We start from the raw sequence: 16505 nt of genomic DNA on the forward strand, positions 1-16505 counted from the left end.
GGGGCTGAGGGGAGAAGGCAGTGCATGAAGAAGGTGGTCTGAAGATACAGGCTTCCAGTTATAAGATAAATCAGTACTAGGGACGCCACACAACTTGATGGCTACAGTTATCACTGCTATATGGTATATGTGAAAGCTGTTTAAAAAGCAGATTCTACAAGTTCTCATAACAAGGAAAATCCAGTGTTCTTTTTTGTCTCTCTGTGTGTGCTTAGTCACTCAGTCATGTCTGACTCTTTGTGACCTCATGGACTGTAGCCCACCAGGCTCCTCTGTCTATGGGGATGCTCCAGGCAAGCATACTGGAGTGGCTTGCCATACCGTCCTCCGTGGAATCTTCCCAACCCAGGGATTGAACCCAGGTCTCCCGCATTGCAGGCGGATTCTTTATCATCTGATCCACCAGGGAAGTCCTTTTTGTTTCGGAGATGGTGTATGTTTACTTACCGTGGTAATCATTTACCAGTATATATAAGTCATTATGCTGTGCACTTAAACTTACAGAGTGCGATATGTCAATTATATCTCAGTGAAACTGAAAGAAAAGAAACCATGTTCCTCCCCGCTTCCAGCCTGACTGTCCTCCCTCCACATCCTCGGAGCATGTTTTCTGTATTGTGTGTTTGTATCAGTGTGCGTGTTTCTGGGTCCGTCACTTTCACTGATCTCACAGACCAGGAAGGGGACGCCAGAAGAGTTGACCAGCGGCACTGGTGAGCAGAATTATCCTACCCCTGCCCTGGGCCCTGTCTGCTGCCAGCCTGGGCTGAGAGCAGATGCACCCAGCTCAGATGCGCCAGGCGAGTGGGCTGGGAGGAGGAACAGGATCTCCCGTTTCTGAGCCAGACCCATTTCAAGCCACAATTACCCGGTCTCCGTTCCAGCCGCGCTTTGTCAGGCGTCGTGTGTCCCTCCACATTCCTCCATGTAGCCGCAGACTGCGTGGCTCGTGGGGCCAGCGGCCAAACAACAGGATGTCTGGGGCTCTGCTGAGGGTGAAAGGACGTCTGTCATCTTTGTATTTGGTACCTTGGTTTTGCCCCCAAGGTGCGCGGATACCAAATGTGTACCCTCAAGAGGATGGGAGACAGTCGCCCGTAGCCAGAGGTGTGCTGGTAGATGCGTACAGCCAGCTCTCCAGAAATAAAGCCCTGGCCTGCGGGGTCTGCCCGCTTCCTAGGTGTAAATAAGCCTAGCAGCATAGCGTCTCTACATGCAGCAGAGGGGGGACAGGCAGCAGTGCTTCCACGGATGGGAGGCCGTGGATGGAGTCGGCCTCCGGAGCAGAGGGAGATGTGTAGAATGACTTGGACAGTGTGTGTTTTGAGCAGTTAGCACCTCTGTGGGTTTTCTTGAAAAATGCTTATGTATGTATTTGGCTGTGCTGGATCTTAGTTGCAGCGTGCAGGGTCTAGTTGTGTGACCAGGGACTAAACCCGGACCTCCTGCGCTGGGAGCGCAGAGTTTTAGCCACTGCACGGCCAGGAAAGCCCCAGTACCTTTGTTTTTAGTATAATCCGTTGTGATCTTGCATAATTTAATTTTCAGTAATTACTGTGTTTAACAACTGCCTCACAGATCTCCTGGCAATATAGCGGTTGCCTCCTGCAGCCACTGGGAGCTGGCTCCGGCACACCGCTGCGCCACTCTCTGCGTCTGCCTCAGAGGGCTCTGTTCTGGTGGCAGGAATGGGCCAGGAGGCCCAGAGCCGTGAGAAAGGGAGGACCCAGCAGCGACGCCCTGGCTGCGGCGGGGCCTGCGCACTGGGCTCCAGATACCTAACGTCCTGTTTGTCCAGAGCCCCTAGCTGGCCCAGATGGCTGAGGACTATCTGAGCCCACAGTGAAGCCTCGGGGTGTGTTTCAGGACACCTCCTCAGCCACTTTTTGCAGGTCCCTTGACATTCATCAGAGAGGCCTTCACTGACCACCCCCACACTTAAAGGTGATCCCCACGGTGTACTCTCTGAGCCCCTAACTCCCGGCCCTTTTCCCTCCAAGCACCCTCCACTAGTAACCATCCCCATGTTCACATGTGAGTTTATGTACTTCCTGCCATCTCTTCCTCCACTGGAAGCACCAGGGGGCCCGTGCCAGCCTCACTGACCCGGAGCACCCAGCACATAGCAGATGCTAAGAGAACACTTGTGGAGGGGAAGAGCCTGAGAGAGCAGGCAGAGACTGGTGGAGGGGGGAGAGGAAACAGCCATGAGAGTTCGTTTCAGTTACTTCAGTTCCTTTGTCGAAGAGGAGCCAGCCATCGGGAGTGTACTGGGCACCCTTTGACCTTTGCAGCTACAAGGAGTGTGTCAGCTGCCAGTGACAGAGCCCTGATTTTAAATGGCACAAACAATAAGAGAAATCCATTACCTCACTAACAAGAAGCCCTGAGGTAGGATGGCTCCAGCTTGATGTTTCCAGCAGCTTGATGATGTTCTGAGGCCCGGTTCTTTCCTTCTTCCTGCTCCGCCTCCTTAGGGTAGAAACTCTGCTCCCAGGCCAGGCCCCCGTGGTTGCTGGGGGCTGGAACCTCACCTGGGTATAGTTAAGGCCCACAGAACGGGCATCAGCTCTTTCTGTGTGGCTCTTTTTAGGGGTAAGGAAACCTCTCCCAGCGTCCACATACCCTGTCCTAATGCAGCCCTGCAAGGGCACTGGAAGGACCAGAGATTCTCAAAGTGAGGGGCGCAGACCAGCAGCATCAGCATCGCCTGGGAGCCTGTTCAGAATGAGGGCAGGGCAGTGGTCTGAGTCTTCATCAGCTCTCCTGGTGATTTGATGCTTGGTAAGGTCGAGTTTAAGTACCGTGGCTGGCCCGATTGTGACCCACCCTTCAGAGGGGGACACCTGAACTCAGCCGGGGCTCTGCTGAGAGGAAGTGGGGAGACTGGAGGGGCTGAGCCATCCTCAGTGACCGGAGCTGCAGATGAGACTCTGCCTCCACTGCCGTTAGCCAGAGTCATGAAGGAGACAAGGCCTCGAGCCCTGTGACGAGGGGCAGCGCTGCCCAGGCGCCAGCTGATGACTCTGAATCCAGCCTATGCCTTCTCTCCTCCCACCAGCTTCCAGAGGTTCACTGACTATTACAAGAGCTTCTACCAGCTGCAGCCTGAGATGACCCAGCGCATCCATGACAAGTTTGTAACTCAGCTGCAGACTTCTATCCAGGTGAGTGGCAAGAATCCCTGCAGGCACTCTTGGTTCGGGTCCTGTCTTCCAGGTCATCAGCCCTCCGAGGGCAGGGTGCCCTCGGCCCCCGTCTGCCCTCAGTCCCCAGGACTGTCCTCTGTGCCCAGGGGCTGCAGTGACCGCCTTCCCTTCCCTCCAGATGATGTGGGCGTCTCCAGTCTCCTTGTCCCGTGCTGGAACGGTGGTCATAGTTGCTGTCCCACCTGACCTTGGGAGCTCAGCAAGGGCAGGCCTGGTTCTGCTTCTTTCTGTTTCTCCAGCACCTGCTGCAAAGCCTGGAACAGAGGAGGCGTTTAGCAAGTGGTTGAATTCATGGGAACTGCATACTGGAGGGGCCACAGGAAAGGACAGGATTCCAATAACTCTCCCTGGGGAGTCTCAGTTCCATGCTGGCACCCTCCAGGATGGGCCTCGTTAAGCGTCAGAACGTGTGTGCACTGTCAGCCGGGGGCGCGCGGTGTGCAGCCTTCAGAGATGATGGGCAGGAGGGGAGTATTGCTGCAGGCTCTTAAAATTTTTTTAACTGTGCCGGGTCTTTGTTGCTGAGTGTGGGCTCTCTCTAGTTGTACAGAGTGGGAGCTACTCTCTCGTTGCGAGGCTCGGCTTCTCGCTGCAGCGGCTTCTCTTGTGGTAGAGCGCGGGCTTTGTGGCACACAGGCTTCGAGGTTGCAGCTCATGGGCTCCAAAGTACAGGCTCAGTAGTTGTAGCACGCAGGCTTAGCTGCCGTGTGGCATGTGGGGTCTTCCTGGACCGCGGATTGAACCGGCGTCCCCTGCGTTGCCAGGCGGACTCTGACCCACGGGGCCGCCAGGGAAGCCCACGCAGGCTCTTACAGCGTTTTCTGTGTTGCGCTTCCGTGCTTACAGAAGTCACATGTGGGAAAGTTGGCATGCTTCTGTGAAGACAGAATCTAAGTCAGCCGGAATTCTACTAAGTGCCGTTAGTAGTTCAGCATATGGAATTGTCTAGTATCATTATAGCTCCTGCCTGTTCTCCCTCCAGGAGGAAATCTCTGAGATCAAAGCTGAGGGAAACCTGGAAGCTGTCCTGATTGCATTGGACACGATTGTGGAAGAAAGCAAAGACCGCAAGGAGCCAGCCTGGTGAGAAGGGCGTTGCCTGCTCCCCTGGACACAGGCAGTCTCATAGGGAAAGAGGCAGCATTTCATCATGTTAAAAAAAAAATTTCTTTTTTATTTGGCTGTGCTGGATGGATCTTAGTTGCGCGGCATGTGGGATCGACTTTTGTGACCCGGGATGGAACCCAGGCTTCCACTGGCCCACCCGGGAAGTCCCAGCATTTCAGCATTTTGAAGGAGCTTTTCTGGTGGAACCACGTGCATGAGACTGTGGGCTCACGGCCCTTGAGAGGACCCTGTGACAGGGACAGGTGGAGAGGACCAACACCAGACAGTGCCCCAGCACAGAGAGACAAACGCATAGCCGCTCTGGGGAGGGAGAGCTGGGGGCAGACGCATGTCATCCTGGGGGTTGAGGTGACTGGGATGAGAGAATCCTACCAGGCAGCTGTTTCAGCACCCCCGTGGCCTGTGGGAGAGAGGGTAGAGGGAGGGTGGAGGGTAGTGGGATGAGGTGGAATAGAGACGTTTGGACTCTTAGGTCGATTAGTCTGGCCCAGGGCATCTGGTTTTTATTCATTTGTTCATTCAACAAATACTTTAGGAGCATTTACTATACGCCCAGAACTGTTTTTCATGCCAGAGGTTTGCCAGTGACTAAGACAGGAGATTCTGGGGGCAGACCCGCTGCCTGGCTGTCCTGGGCAGGAGGGAGCGGGGCCCTGGGGACGGGAGTGCAGAGCTGAGGCCACCGAAACCACAGCGGCCGGAGCTCCTGCCTCCGTTCCCTGCCTGAGCAGACTCCTAGGTTAGGAGGAGTGAAAACCGTTTTCGTGGTTTTCAATTTAATGCTTTATGATCTTCAGAACTGAAGAGAAGTACCTTTTATAACTGACAAAGGATTTTTAAAGAACCTACAGTGGCTTCTATGCCCCTGCCCATCAGAACTGACCCATCTCTTCCCTCTGGGCACTCAGAACCCCTGTAATCTTGCCCTCTCAGATCTGTCTTTCCTTATCTTCCCACGTTAGCCAGCCATGGCCTCTTGGGGTCTGGGCCTGCTCTCGGGCCACTCACAGTCTGACAGCGGGGATGCCCCAGCAAGGCACATGGTCACAAGCACAGAGGAGAGTCTCCTCCAGCCTGGGAGGCGTAGAGCTGGGGAGAGTGTATATGGATGAAAAGAGGAAGGCTAGGGTGTGGACTAGTGAGAAGGGAAGAGGTGGGTTACTGGGAGTGGAAGCTGAGGGACAGGGGTCAGCGTTCCCTTCAGGAGCGGGAGCCATGCGATCAGGTTTGGGAGTGAGAGAGACCACAGGAGAGCCAGCTCAGCTCGAGGCTAAAGGTGGGCGTGCCACCTGGGCTTGGAGGAGAGGCCTCACCCCACCACCTCCTCCTCCTCCCTGTCCCCACCCCTGCGCCCCCTGCAGGCGCCCCAGTGGGATCCCGGAGAAGGACCTGCGCAGCGCCATGGCGCCCTACTTGCTGCAGCAGCGGGGGGCCCTGCAGCGTCGTGTGCAGAAGCAGGAGGCTGAGAACAGGCAGCTGGCGGACGCCGTCCTAGCTGGGCGCAGGCGGCTGGAGGAGCTGCAGCTGCAGGCCCAGGCCCGGCAGCAGGCCTGGCAGGTGAGTGCCCCGGCCTGGCAGGTGAGTGCCCCGGCCCGGCCCTCAGTGCCCTGTGGCAGCTGAGGAGAGAATGGGCCCAGAGAGAGCAAGTGGTGTGCCCAGGGGCAGCTTCTCCCTGTCGCGGTCAGGGTCAACACTCCACAGCCATGGCGGCTCAACTCCACGTGACCACTGCCCGGCACCTTTACAGCGTGTACTTTAGAATGACTTCTAGAGTGTCAGCATACCTACAACATAGCTTCCCTGTAACAAAAGCGTGTCCTGAAAGTGGCCCAGTCACTTGGAGCCAGGTTGGTAAACAAAGGGAAGGGTTGCTCAGGCTGGGTGGCACAGACAGCAGGTGTGGGGCAGAGTGATGAGGCGGCTTCCTTGCTGGCTCAAAGCACGGTCCCAAAGAGGGTTTCTAGTGGGGCTTGAACCGTGGCCTGCCTTTGGGTTCTGTCCAGCTGATGTCTATCGTGGCCACTTGACAGCTCCCTTCCTGGGGCAAACCGTCCTGATCCTGAGCAGGATAGGTCCCCAGATCCATGGCTCTTGGGTTCCTTGGTCTTCTCCTCCCAAGACCAGTCAGGGGAACCTAAAGGCCGTGCCGCAGCCTCAGCAAGGCGCCGAGCCTGAGAGAGGCGGCGGCGGGAGAAGGGCTGTGTCCTGCTCTGCTTCCTCTCGTCTGCAGTCCTCAGCCTCCGGCCCTGGGGCTGCACTGTCGTGCTGTGCAGTGGCCCAGGCCTGCCTGGCGGGGCCCAGGACGGGCAGCCGAGGCCCTCAGCCTGGTCTGCTCCTGGGCCGGGTTCCATGGCTCAGAGTTGTGTCTCGGGTGCTCTGACATTGCCACTCCATCACTGTGAGGCCAGAGGTCACTTCCCTGATGGGGCTCTGGCTTCCAAATTGGCCAAATAGTGATCCCCAGAGCCCTGCCAGCTGTGGCATTTGGTGCTTCTGCCGTAAGAGGAAGGAGGGCGCACCCTGCTCTTAGAGCCACACCTCTCCCGCCACAGGCGCAGATCCCAGCCATTGTCTGAAGTGGGTCAGGTGTGCTCAGCGCCGCGCCCTGTGTGAGCCCAGAGAGCCCCTTTTACCGCAATTTCCACGTCTGGTCCAGCTGAAGGCTTCCCCAGCGGCTCAGCGGTAAAGGCTTTGCCTGCAGAGCAGGAGGTGTGGGTTTGATCCTTGGGTTGGGCAGATCCCCTAGAGAAGGAAATAGCAACCCACTCCTGTAGTCTTGCCTGGAGATCCCTATGGACAGAAAAGCCCAGCAGGCTACAGTCCATGGGGTCGAAAAGAGTTGGATACAGCTTAGCAGCTAAACCATTAGCCCAGCTGAAAGTCCATTTAAGAAAGCATCTCTGCTAGCAATCTCCACTGAGGTCAGAGGGTCAGGGGGACACTTTAGGGACCTTTCTGAAGATCAGCCCTTCTCTGTGGAGGCCTCAAGCCTGCCATAAACACCTGCTGAGTGGGGTGGATTTCCTAACATGCCCTGCTGGGCCCGGGACATGAGTCACAGACGCCTTCCATATCGTCCTGCCGGAAACTCGGGCCTGGAGTCAAGGACAGTGGAGGAAAGGGGTGTGGGTTTTCTCATTTCCCAATTTGTCTGTTCTCTCTCATTGATGTCAGGCTCTACACAGAGAACAGAAGGAGCTGTTGGCCGTGCTAAAGGAGCCTGAGTGAGGAGGAGAGGGCCAGACCCAGGAGCAGAGGGCAGTCAAGGTCAAGGGCCTGTGGTCCAGGATGCTGGGCCTGAGTGAGCTGCGTGTGAGAACAGTCCCTCAGCAGTGATGGAATCTGCTGGAGAAGGAAGTGTCTCCATTGCTGTTGTACTTTGGGGCTCCTTGGCGTCAGAAACATACACGACGTTCAGATTCCTCCCGCTTTCTCCTAACTTGAGGACTCTTGGCCAGCTTCCACCGTGGAAGGCAGGCCCCGTGCTTCCTCTCGTATAGGTTTGGGCCAACCCGCCACCCTACCCCCCGACAGACACTGCCAGTTCCTGAGCCCGCCCTCGGACCTGGCTCAGGGACTCTGTTTCCAGTCTCCTGATTGCCCCCTTGCTGGCCAGCCCCAGGGGCCCTTGCCATGCTCTCCCCACATCCGCAAATAAACCTCCTCCACTACACTGTAATCTGTGAGGGTGCTGCTTCCGCCTGGGCCTCTCCCTAGACTCTCCAAGGCCAAGATTCCACCCTGGACCGGAGTCCTGGCTCCCATCGAGGTCTTTGGTTGCAGGGCTGCAAGAGGTCTTGGGGAGGGCGGGTGGGGGCTATGTTTAACCATCATATACAGAAGGGCTGGGAAGCCCCGTCACCAAAACCAGGACCCTTGGGTTCCCTGAGGCCAGAACAAGCCTCCGTGGGGTGTACTCTGTCCAAGCCAGCCTACCATTCTCTTCCCCTTGGGTTGCTTCTGAGAGACGCTCTGTGGTGGGCCTCGTCAGTGGTTGCATCGGTGGGCCCTCCAGGGGGCTGGGACTTCGTCCTCTGGCTCCTCACGCCCCCTCTTCCCCAGCCAGGGCCACAGGGCATCAGGAGAGACTTGACCAAAGGTGGGGTGGGTGCCTCCTCCAGACCAGAGGGTGAGAGGAGTATGGGCGAGAGCTTCACCCTCACTGTGGACAGAGGCCTGATTGGTCTGTCTGGGAACTCCAGGGACACTTGGGAGATGTCAGGGTGGCCCCTCTTCACAGACACTAAACCCTAAGTTGAGCCCAGTGGCTCCTCTCCCGTGGAGGTATCCAAACACCCAGCCACAGGTGGGGGTGGGCGGGCAGTGCTGTGTCTGCCAGGCCTCCACTCGGTGAGTGGGGGTGGGTGAGCACACCCCTATTCTCCAGCCTGAGCTGAGGCAGAAGTTCGAGATGGATATTCTGTCCCTTGGAGGACAGGTCCCCAGGGTTGGCACTGGGGAGGCTGTGAGGGCAGGAAGAGGATGGGGTGGTCAGGAGCCCAGGGGTGCTCTTCATCTTCCCGCCCCGTGCAGACCTTGCGTCCCCACCTCTGAGGGGCATGGGTAAGGAGGTCTTCAGCTTGGGGCCCACCTGGCCAGTGGCAGACCAAAGAGCTGCCCCAACCCCTTCCCCTGTCCTGATGCACAGGGCCGAGCCACCCCCACTGTCGAGGCCTCTCTAGGACAGGGCTCCTCAGGGCGAATGAGGGCATCTGTCGGCAGGCCCGCCCTCCCTGGGGTTTGGCTCCTGCCCATGGGGCCAACGGTGGAAATCACAGTCTGAGAGGCCGCAGCCCAACTCCACGCAATTCTATTTTAGACCCCCGGCCCCCCTTCCTCTCTAGGCTCCTCATCCTCCCCTCCCAGCCTGCCCCACTGATGGCCCTAACTGAGGCTGGGGCTCAGAGGGAGAGTAGGGGCTGGGGGACCTGGGGCGACCCCGTGGGGAGGAGCTGGGGACCTTCTCTGGAGGCTGGCAGTCTCGGATTAAGGCGAGCCCTCCTCCATCACTCCGGGGGCCTGCCCAGGGAGCCACAGCTCCAACCACAACCTCCTTTGGGGTTTGGCTGACAGAGCTGAGGCGGATGAGCCCCAAGCAGCCCTGGCAGACTCCCCCGTGACCCGCCCGCACCCCTGCCTCTGGGGCACAGCCCAGAGAGTATAAAACGGCGCTGGAGGCCGGGAGAAGCAGACTGGCCGGGTCCACGCAGCCGCTGACAGACACCATGAGAGCCCCCGTGCTCCTCGCCCTGCTGGGCCTGGCCACGCTCTGCCTTGCTGGCCAGGCAGGTGAGCGCCCCGCCCCCGGCCCAGATCAGTGCCTCGGCCTCCCCTCCTCGCCCCTTCCACTGGCAGTCCCGGCTAGCTTTCTGTAGTCACAGTCCACTTGCCCCCTTCTCTCCTTGTGGAGGAAAAGGAGGGGAGAGCAGGCTGCCAGAAGCAGGGGAAGGTGGCGAGGGCCCTAGGGATGGGCAGGGGTGAACTGGGCTCCTTTTCTCTGCAGATGCAAAGCCTGGTGATGCAGAGTCAGGCAAAGGCGCAGGTATGAAGTGGGCTGGGCGGGGGCTATGCCCCGTATCCCCAAGGGAGCTGCCCACTCCCAGCACCTGTTCTTACCCCAGTCCCCTCAGTCCCATTCTCCCCTCCTGCTCCCTCCCATCTGGCTCTCAGGAAGGCCAGCCTGCTTCTCACCTTATCCACCCAAACTGGGAGCCACCTGACCCCTGCCCCTGTGCTCCACAGCCTTCGTGTCCAAGCAGGAGGGCAGCGAGGTGGTGAAGAGACTCAGGCGCTACCTGGATCCTGGGCTGGGGTGAGAGGAGGGGAGGTACTGGGCCAAGGCCCTGCATCTGCAGGATGGGCCGGGAGGAGTGGCCACTGTGGGTGTCCCCTGGAGCCCCAAGTGCCGTGGGAGGTGGGGCGGGCACTTTGCATGGAGGCTAATGGCCAGTGTGGTGGGTTCTCAGAGCCCCAGCCCCCTACCCAGATCCGCTGGAGCCCAAGAGGGAGGTGTGTGAGCTCAACCCTGACTGTGATGAGCTAGCTGACCACATCGGCTTCCAGGAGGCCTATCGGCGCTTCTACGGCCCAGTCTAGAGCTCGCAGCCCTGCTGACCTGGCTGGCAGCCCCCAGCTCTGGCTTCTCTCCAGGACCCCTCCCCTCCCCATCATCCCCGCTGCTCTAGAATAAACTCCAGAAGAGAAACTGGGGCTGTGATTTTTTGTCCATCTGGGAGTGTGAGGAGGAGGCATTGGGACGATGGGGAGTGGAGCCAGAGGTTTTACCTTTTTCAGTCCCAGAAAGTGTTTCCCAAAATCTGTTGTTGATGTATTTATTTATCCCTGCCTGATTCCAGAAGCATTGAAGGTAGCTTCCTAAAGTCTAGCTAGGGTTCTCCTCTCTAGCCCAGCACCCACCCCCAACTCAACCCACTGCCCCATCCATGACACACCCAAACAGACCAGATCCCAGAGGCCTGGATATGGAGTCCACGGTTGTGACCAGGACAGATGCCCTCACGGCCACAGGCCAAGAACTGCCGCGGCCAGTGCTGCCTGCTTTGGGGGTAGGGCACGAGGGGGCCTCCCAGCCAGGTTAACAAGCATTCAGGGTGGGCCTGGGTTAGCCATGTTAGTTCTTCCCTGGGCTGCGCAGAAATTCCAGGAGCACCAGAAATGGGACCAGATAAAAGGACCCAGTGCCTCCCACCCCAGCCTTCGATGGCAGGTGGGGCAGCTCCAGCCTGGACACACGCATCTCCCCTCTCAGACCCTCAGCACTTCCCAACCCCATCAAGAGCCCCCTCCTTGAGCTTCCTGCTCTTTCCCAGCCTCCCAGGCCCTCTCCTCGCCTCTGTCTTCCCAGTTCCCTTCTCACCTCCACGCTCTGTCCTCAGTCACTCTTGCTTCCAGGCTCAGACGTGCCCCCATCTTATCAGGCTTGGGTCTGGGCTCCTCCCCTATATGAGGGCCTGCCTGGACTCTGCCTCTTTCCAGGGCAAACTCAGAGATGGGACCTCATTGCAGTTTGGCCTTTGTACCCCACTCCGGTGAGCTACCTTGCAGCAGGGGGCATGTACTGGGGGCCCGAAATAGGGAAGCTGTGAAAGCGGCAATGATGAGCAAGTTCCCGGCCACTGCCAAGCCCAGAGTGGCCACCGTGCCTGCCAGGCCCAGGGGCGGTTCCTGCGTGGCCAGCCAGGCTCGGCGAGATCCCATATCAGTCAGCACCGCCTCCAGCTGGAAGTGCGTGCCCAGCACTGCACAGATGTGGAATAGCTGGTGGCTGTGGCCTGTGGGGAGGGTGGGCAGGTGAGGACACATAGCCCATCCCCAGGGCTGCCCCAATTCGTCCTGTGATCCATGGCGAGCATCCCGTCATCTGGGCCTGCTACTCCCCTAAAACTAGGAATAAGAAACCCAGGGTTTCTTAAGGTTCCCAGAGTTATCAGCAACTATGAGTGAGCTGCTGTTCACAGAGCCCCTGGCGTACGTGCTGCTGGTTTTGCTGTTAACCTGAGGGCCCTGCCAGGAACACTCTGCTCAGTTCACTCAGGGCTCCGGGAGCTGTCACCCTGACCCCCCCGGGCCAGGCCAGGGCTGTGCTCACCGATGTAATCAAAGCGTCCTGGTGCCAGCCGCTCAGGCAAATGGGAGGCGAAGAGGAAGCCAGTGAGCAGCGCACAGAAGAGGTGGTAGCCGTGGCTGGTGCTCAGCGCCTCCTGCCCACAGCTGTGGCCCCTGCCCCAGCACAGTCCCAGCTGGTAAAGGAAAAGCAGGGTTGGTGGGGAGGGGCTTTGGGGCTGGACATCATGTGTCTGGGATCTGGTGAGGATTGGGGCGTGCACAGCTGGACTGGATGCTGGGCTGGGAGGGTGGGTGGCAGGGCTGGGGTCAGGGCTTGAGGGGGTGGGACTGGGCACTGTGAGGGTCAGGACAGGCAAGCAGCAGCCTTACCCGATAGAAAAGTGGGAGGTTGTCGAACAGAAAGGGATAGACGAAGGCGGCCGAGCGGAGGATCTTACTGAGCCCAGGGCTTTCTAGCTCTGGGAACCTGGGAGGCAAGAGGGAAAGGCTGGTCACCATCACTATGCTGGGATGGGGGTGAGAGGAGGGCAGGGGACCTTTGGCCACCATGGAATGTTTAGTGGCTTCGAAAGCCCTTAGGCCACATAACTCCTCTGTTAAGTGACAACAGCTGTAAAACGGGGATAGACACGTGCCGCTTAGGTCGCTGAGGGAGAGACAGAGCCGGGGTGGTGCTGAGGCGCAGGCTCTGGGCACACTAAGTCCTCAGTAAACGGCCCCACAGCCACTAGTTTTGCTCAGGAGCAGTGGGGCGCAGGCACACCCAGCGGTCCTGGGTGTCCAAGTGTTTGTGGGTGCCCTGTTCTGTCCCTCCGCCTTCCCCTTCACCACTGGCCAAGAACCCACCGGGAGTAGCAGGAGAGGCCGGTACACAGGAAAGAATTGAGTGCGGCGGCGGGCACAAAGAGCTGGTGCAGGTGGCTGTGCAGCCAGGAGGCCGGCATGGAGTAGGCGGCATAGGGGAAGGCGCAGCCTGGGGGCGGGGCGGGGTGGGAACTGAGGCCCCGCCCCAGGACCCCCATGCCACACCCCCGCCCTGCCTGAAACTCCCCTCCCCCTGCCCGCCGCCGCCGTGGGGCTCACCCAGGCTGTAGAGGCTGAGCGCACCGTAATCCAGGAAGTAGCAGATGTGACGCACGCGGGGCGACATGGAGCTGAAGGTGTGCGCGCAGCACGATGCAAACGGGTAGAGGCAGGCGGGCAGCAGGAAGACGAGCAGCGGCCAGTGGTAGGGCTCCGACCGGAAGCCCAGGCCTCCCGCCAGCGCCAGGAGGCGCCACAGGAAGTACCTGCGGCGGGCACGTGCTCAGGCCACCGGAGCCCCGGCGACTCCCACTGCAGCCCGTGGGCCCAGGCAGTCCTGGCCCGCCTGAGTACCCCCTTGAGCTCGAGGCCCAAGCCTGGGACAGAGCTTCCCTCACCAGGTGGGCAGGAAGTGAGTCCAGATGTTGACGGTCTCGTTGGTCATCTGGAAAGAGCTGAGGACACAGTCCAAGGCCGAGCTGGTGGGGCGGCGGTAGCCAGACATGATACCATCTTCCCAGAACACCTAGGGTAGTGGGTGGGGGCGGGGTGGGGGGAGAAGAGGGGAGTCACTGTGTTTCACCCTTTCTCTCCAAGAGAGACCTGTGGAAGGAGGGTTGAAGGGAATGGTCTGGAGGTCACCATGGTGCCAAAGCCAGACTGAATCCAAGCCCATCTCAGCACAGGTCCCAGTACCCAGAGAGCAGGTGAGGGACAGAAGAGGCAGAGGAAGGGGACAAGGTGGGGTTGGGTGTCGGTGGACACATGGCCTCTGAGGCTCGGGACTCCAGGTAAAGCAGCGTGCTGGGCTCCAGGAAGCAGGTCACAAACCCTGCTCCTTAGAGAACTGGAGCCCCACACCAAAATGACAGGGATAAGAGGTAGCCTGTAGCAAAGATTTCCGCACTTGCACAAAGAGAAGCACCTCCACCCAGCCAGCACCCTGGGAAGTAGGAGCTGGTGAATCCCTCACCCTGGGGACCTGGTGGACTCGAAGGAGTTGGGGCAGCTTGAGACTGAGCATGGTGGCCCGGCACCTCCACGTTGACCTGGAGACAAAGGGCAGAGGGGATTTAGGTATCTGCCCCCATCCATGGGTCCCTTTTCACCCAGGCCCAGGCCGGACCCCATCCCTGAGTCCCAGGGTGGGCTGTGTACAGGCATGCGTGCCATGGTAGCTGGCCACCAAGCTGCTTCCTTCAGGCCTGGGGAGGCTCTCCCATCTTCCCCAGTGGTCATAACCCTAGGCCCTCCTCAGCCTAACCTGCGGCCATTCAGTTCCCCCATGAAGGGGGACTGATCCATCAAGGAGTGGAGTGGCCTCCTCAGCCAGAAGGCTGCCTCAGGAACCCTGGATCCAAGTCCCTAACCCCAGATTTCTGTCTCAGAACCCTGACTTACAGAGGACAGCACAGAGAGTGCCCAGGCACACCGCCGTCGCCGCCGCTGCCGCCGCCAGAAAGCCCCTTGGCCCCCAGTGCCTAGGCTGAGCACAGAAAACTCAGGGAGCTTAAGAAGAATTCTGGGAGAAACCAGATGCCCACTGGTGGGGCAAGGAATTGGGGGAAGCTTAGCTCTTTGACGACTACACTCACACCCCCGGGGGTGTTCCGGTCCCTGTCCCTCCTGAGCCCTGCGCCCTTCAGCCTCAGACCTGTGCGCTGCCTCCGGGTGGCCGCGGCTCCGCTGCCCCGCCCGCCTCCCGGGCCGCCTCTCCCAGGCACATTCCTTGGCACAAGTGGAGGGGCTGGGCCACCAGGGTGGGAGGAGGGAAAACAGGACACCCCGCCCACCTCTCCAGGCCAAAACTTTCCAGCCCAGACCCACCCCTCTTCCTGCCGCTGCCGCTTTGCCGACTCTGTGTCTGCGCCTCACACACTCCGGGCCTTACACAGCCAGCCTGAACCCCAAGCCTCTGCCCTTGAGCTGGATGCTGGGGACCCTGCTGGACACAAGGGAGGTCTGGTCCCTAGTCTGCACCCCGGCTAAGCTTTAAGGTAGATGACCCTGGGAATTCTGGGGCCATCCAGAGATCAGACTTCTCTGGTGGGCTAGTCCCTGGGGCCAGAGAGTAGGACACAACTGAAGTGACCTAGCATGCCGGTGGTTAGGACGCCGCGTTTTCACTGCCGAGGGCCTGGGTTCCATCCTTGGTCCTGGAACTAAGACCCCACAAGCTTCGGAACACACCCAAGAAACTACCGAAGATCGATGACCGACCCCTCCCAAGAGGGGGATGGGGGTGTCCTGACCTACCCTGAGTGCAGCCCAGCTACTTCGGGGAGGGGTGGACCAGGACGATGCTGGGGTCTAGCTCCCCTCAGCACTAGGGTCAGGTCTCTGGAGTAGTCAGCTGTAGCCAAGAAATGGGTGGTAGGGGGTGGTGCAGCTGGAGCAGGTGCGTTGCCTCTAGCCCCCCAGATGACCTTCCTTACCCAGAGCTTGACGGGAGCTCCCAAGTCAGAGGGTCGGCAGGCCCCGGGCTCCACGGGCGGAGTCCCTGGCTCTTGCCAGCCAGGCCAACGGGAGGGAGAGGAGTGGCAGGCAGGCGGGCCAGGCCTGGGCGGGGTGTGGGAGACAAAGGAAGCGGGGAAACAATCCTAGCCTTGTCCAGCCTTCAGGGAGCAGCGCAGGGTGGCCCAGCCCCATTAGCAGGCAGCTCACTCGGCCTCCAGCACACAGCCAGCCCCTGCAGCTTGACCCCACCCCACTGAGAGCAGACTGGCCAGAAGAGGCCCAGGCCCTAGCCAGGAGGCAGCCAGGCCGGTATGGAGGGACCCCTCAGCATGGGCTGCCCCATGGCTCCAGGGTTCCAGGCTCTCCCAGCAGCTGAAGATGGGGGACTCTGCCGTAGGCTAGGCAGAGGAATTCCAACCCCAACTTTGGATTTTCCAAAATCACTTCTCATTCTGCTTTGCTGCCTTAGTGCCTGGTGCTGGACAGAATTCAGAGCAAATACATTTGGTAAACGTTGGTTTAAACCACGAGGGGTTCACCAAGCTTCTCCACTCCCCAAACGCACGAGAGGTGTGTCAATCCTAGCGAAGGGACAGATGAAGACTCAAGAAGCTGGTTTCAAGATTCACCCCCATCTCTCCTGAGGCTTCTCCTTGATTCAGAGGACCCAGCTGAAGACCACCAACCACCCCCAGGCCATCACCTTCAAAAGTTAACCCTTGAACTTGCGTGTGAACTGCATTTATAAACAATTTTTCACTAAATATGTACTCTGCAACATGGTCCATGTTTGAATCACGGATGTGAAACTGAATACAGAAAGCCAACTGGACAGCCACATGCAGATGTCTGACTGTATGGGGGTCAGTGCCCTAACACCGCATGGTGTTCTCGGGCATCTGTATAGCCTGTCGGCCCTGGTCTTCCCTGCTGGCTCGGCAGTAAAGAATCTGCCTGCAATGCAGGAAACCTGGGTTTGATCCCTAGGTCAGGAAGGTCCCCTGGAGTAGGAAATGGCAATCCATTCCAGTATTCTTGCCTAGAGAACTCTATGGATAGGCTACAGTCCATGAAGTCACAAGAAGTGGACATGACTGAGCG

The 16505-nt window shown here is 59.0% G+C and overlaps 3 protein-coding genes across 6 annotated transcripts in view; 2 read left to right on the forward strand and 1 right to left on the reverse strand.

The window, feature by feature from the left end:
- The window catches only part of PMF1 (polyamine modulated factor 1), a 26871-nt gene extending 18855 nt beyond the window's left edge, over positions 1-8016 (forward strand). Inside the window, exons 2-5 of the mRNA XM_018046288.1 lie at positions 3062-3167; positions 4192-4292; positions 5699-5894; positions 7512-8016. Of these exons, the coding sequence (XP_017901777.1) occupies positions 3062-3167; positions 4192-4292; positions 5699-5894; positions 7512-7565 (457 nt within the window). The 3' untranslated portion in view covers positions 7566-8016. The remainder of the gene's footprint in view (positions 1-3061; positions 3168-4191; positions 4293-5698; positions 5895-7511) is intronic.
- PAQR6 (progestin and adipoQ receptor family member 6) lies at positions 5910-16399 on the reverse strand. 3 transcript variants are annotated; one of them, XM_018046287.1, is made up of 8 exons: positions 14349-14433; positions 13921-13996; positions 13346-13473; positions 13008-13213; positions 12771-12897; positions 12294-12390; positions 11947-12097; positions 5910-7079 (listed from the first exon to the last, which is right to left on the reverse strand). In XM_018046287.1, the coding sequence occupies exons 2-8, from the start codon at positions 13969-13971 to the stop codon at positions 6967-6969; spliced, it is 873 nt and encodes a 290-aa protein (XP_017901776.1). In that variant the 5' UTR covers positions 13972-13996; positions 14349-14433; the 3' UTR covers positions 5910-6966. The 3 variants fall into 3 exon arrangements, with proteins under 3 accessions (XP_017901776.1, XP_017901775.1, XP_017901774.1); XM_018046286.1 differs by lacking the exons at positions 5910-7079; positions 14349-14433 and adding exons at positions 10644-11629; positions 15383-16399; XM_018046285.1 differs by lacking the exon at positions 5910-7079 and adding an exon at positions 10644-11629.
- BGLAP (bone gamma-carboxyglutamate protein) lies at positions 8176-10542 on the forward strand. Of its 2 annotated transcripts, XM_018046289.1 has the most exons (4): positions 8176-9626; positions 9841-9879; positions 10080-10149; positions 10304-10542. In XM_018046289.1, exons 1-4 carry the CDS (start codon positions 9563-9565, stop codon positions 10431-10433), a joined length of 303 nt encoding a protein of 100 aa, XP_017901778.1. In that variant the 5' UTR covers positions 8176-9562; the 3' UTR covers positions 10434-10542. The 2 variants fall into 2 exon arrangements, 1 of the variants encoding a protein (XP_017901778.1); XR_001917878.1 differs by having other exon boundaries at positions 9575-9626; positions 10008-10411.

The sequence above is a fragment of the Capra hircus genome, chromosome 3 (genome assembly GCF_001704415.2).
Source record: "Capra hircus breed San Clemente chromosome 3, ASM170441v1, whole genome shotgun sequence".
In the NCBI taxonomy this organism is placed as follows: domain Eukaryota; kingdom Metazoa; phylum Chordata; class Mammalia; order Artiodactyla; family Bovidae; genus Capra; species Capra hircus.

Excerpts from the sequence above, each read along its gene's own strand:
- PAQR6 (XM_018046286.1), bottom strand. The coding sequence starts at position 13,971 with ATGCTCAGTCTCAAGCTGCCCCAACTCCTTCGAGTCCACCAGGTCCCC. Across the intron at positions 12,898-13,007 it reads GCTCAGCCTCTACAGCCTGG|GCTGCGCCTTCCCCTATGCC; the intron begins GTGAGCCCCACG and ends CCCCGCCCCCAG. Across the intron at positions 12,098-12,293 it reads ACCTCCCACTTTTCTATCGG|CTGGGACTGTGCTGGGGCAG; the intron begins GTAAGGCTGCTG and ends TTCCTTTACCAG.
- BGLAP (XM_018046289.1), top strand. The coding sequence starts at position 9,563 with ATGAGAGCCCCCGTGCTCCTCGCCCTGCTGGGCCTGGCCACGCTCTGC. Across the intron at positions 9,880-10,079 it reads AGAGTCAGGCAAAGGCGCAG|CCTTCGTGTCCAAGCAGGAG; the intron begins GTATGAAGTGGG and ends TGTGCTCCACAG. Across the intron at positions 10,150-10,303 it reads TACCTGGATCCTGGGCTGGG|AGCCCCAGCCCCCTACCCAG; the intron begins GTGAGAGGAGGG and ends GTGGGTTCTCAG.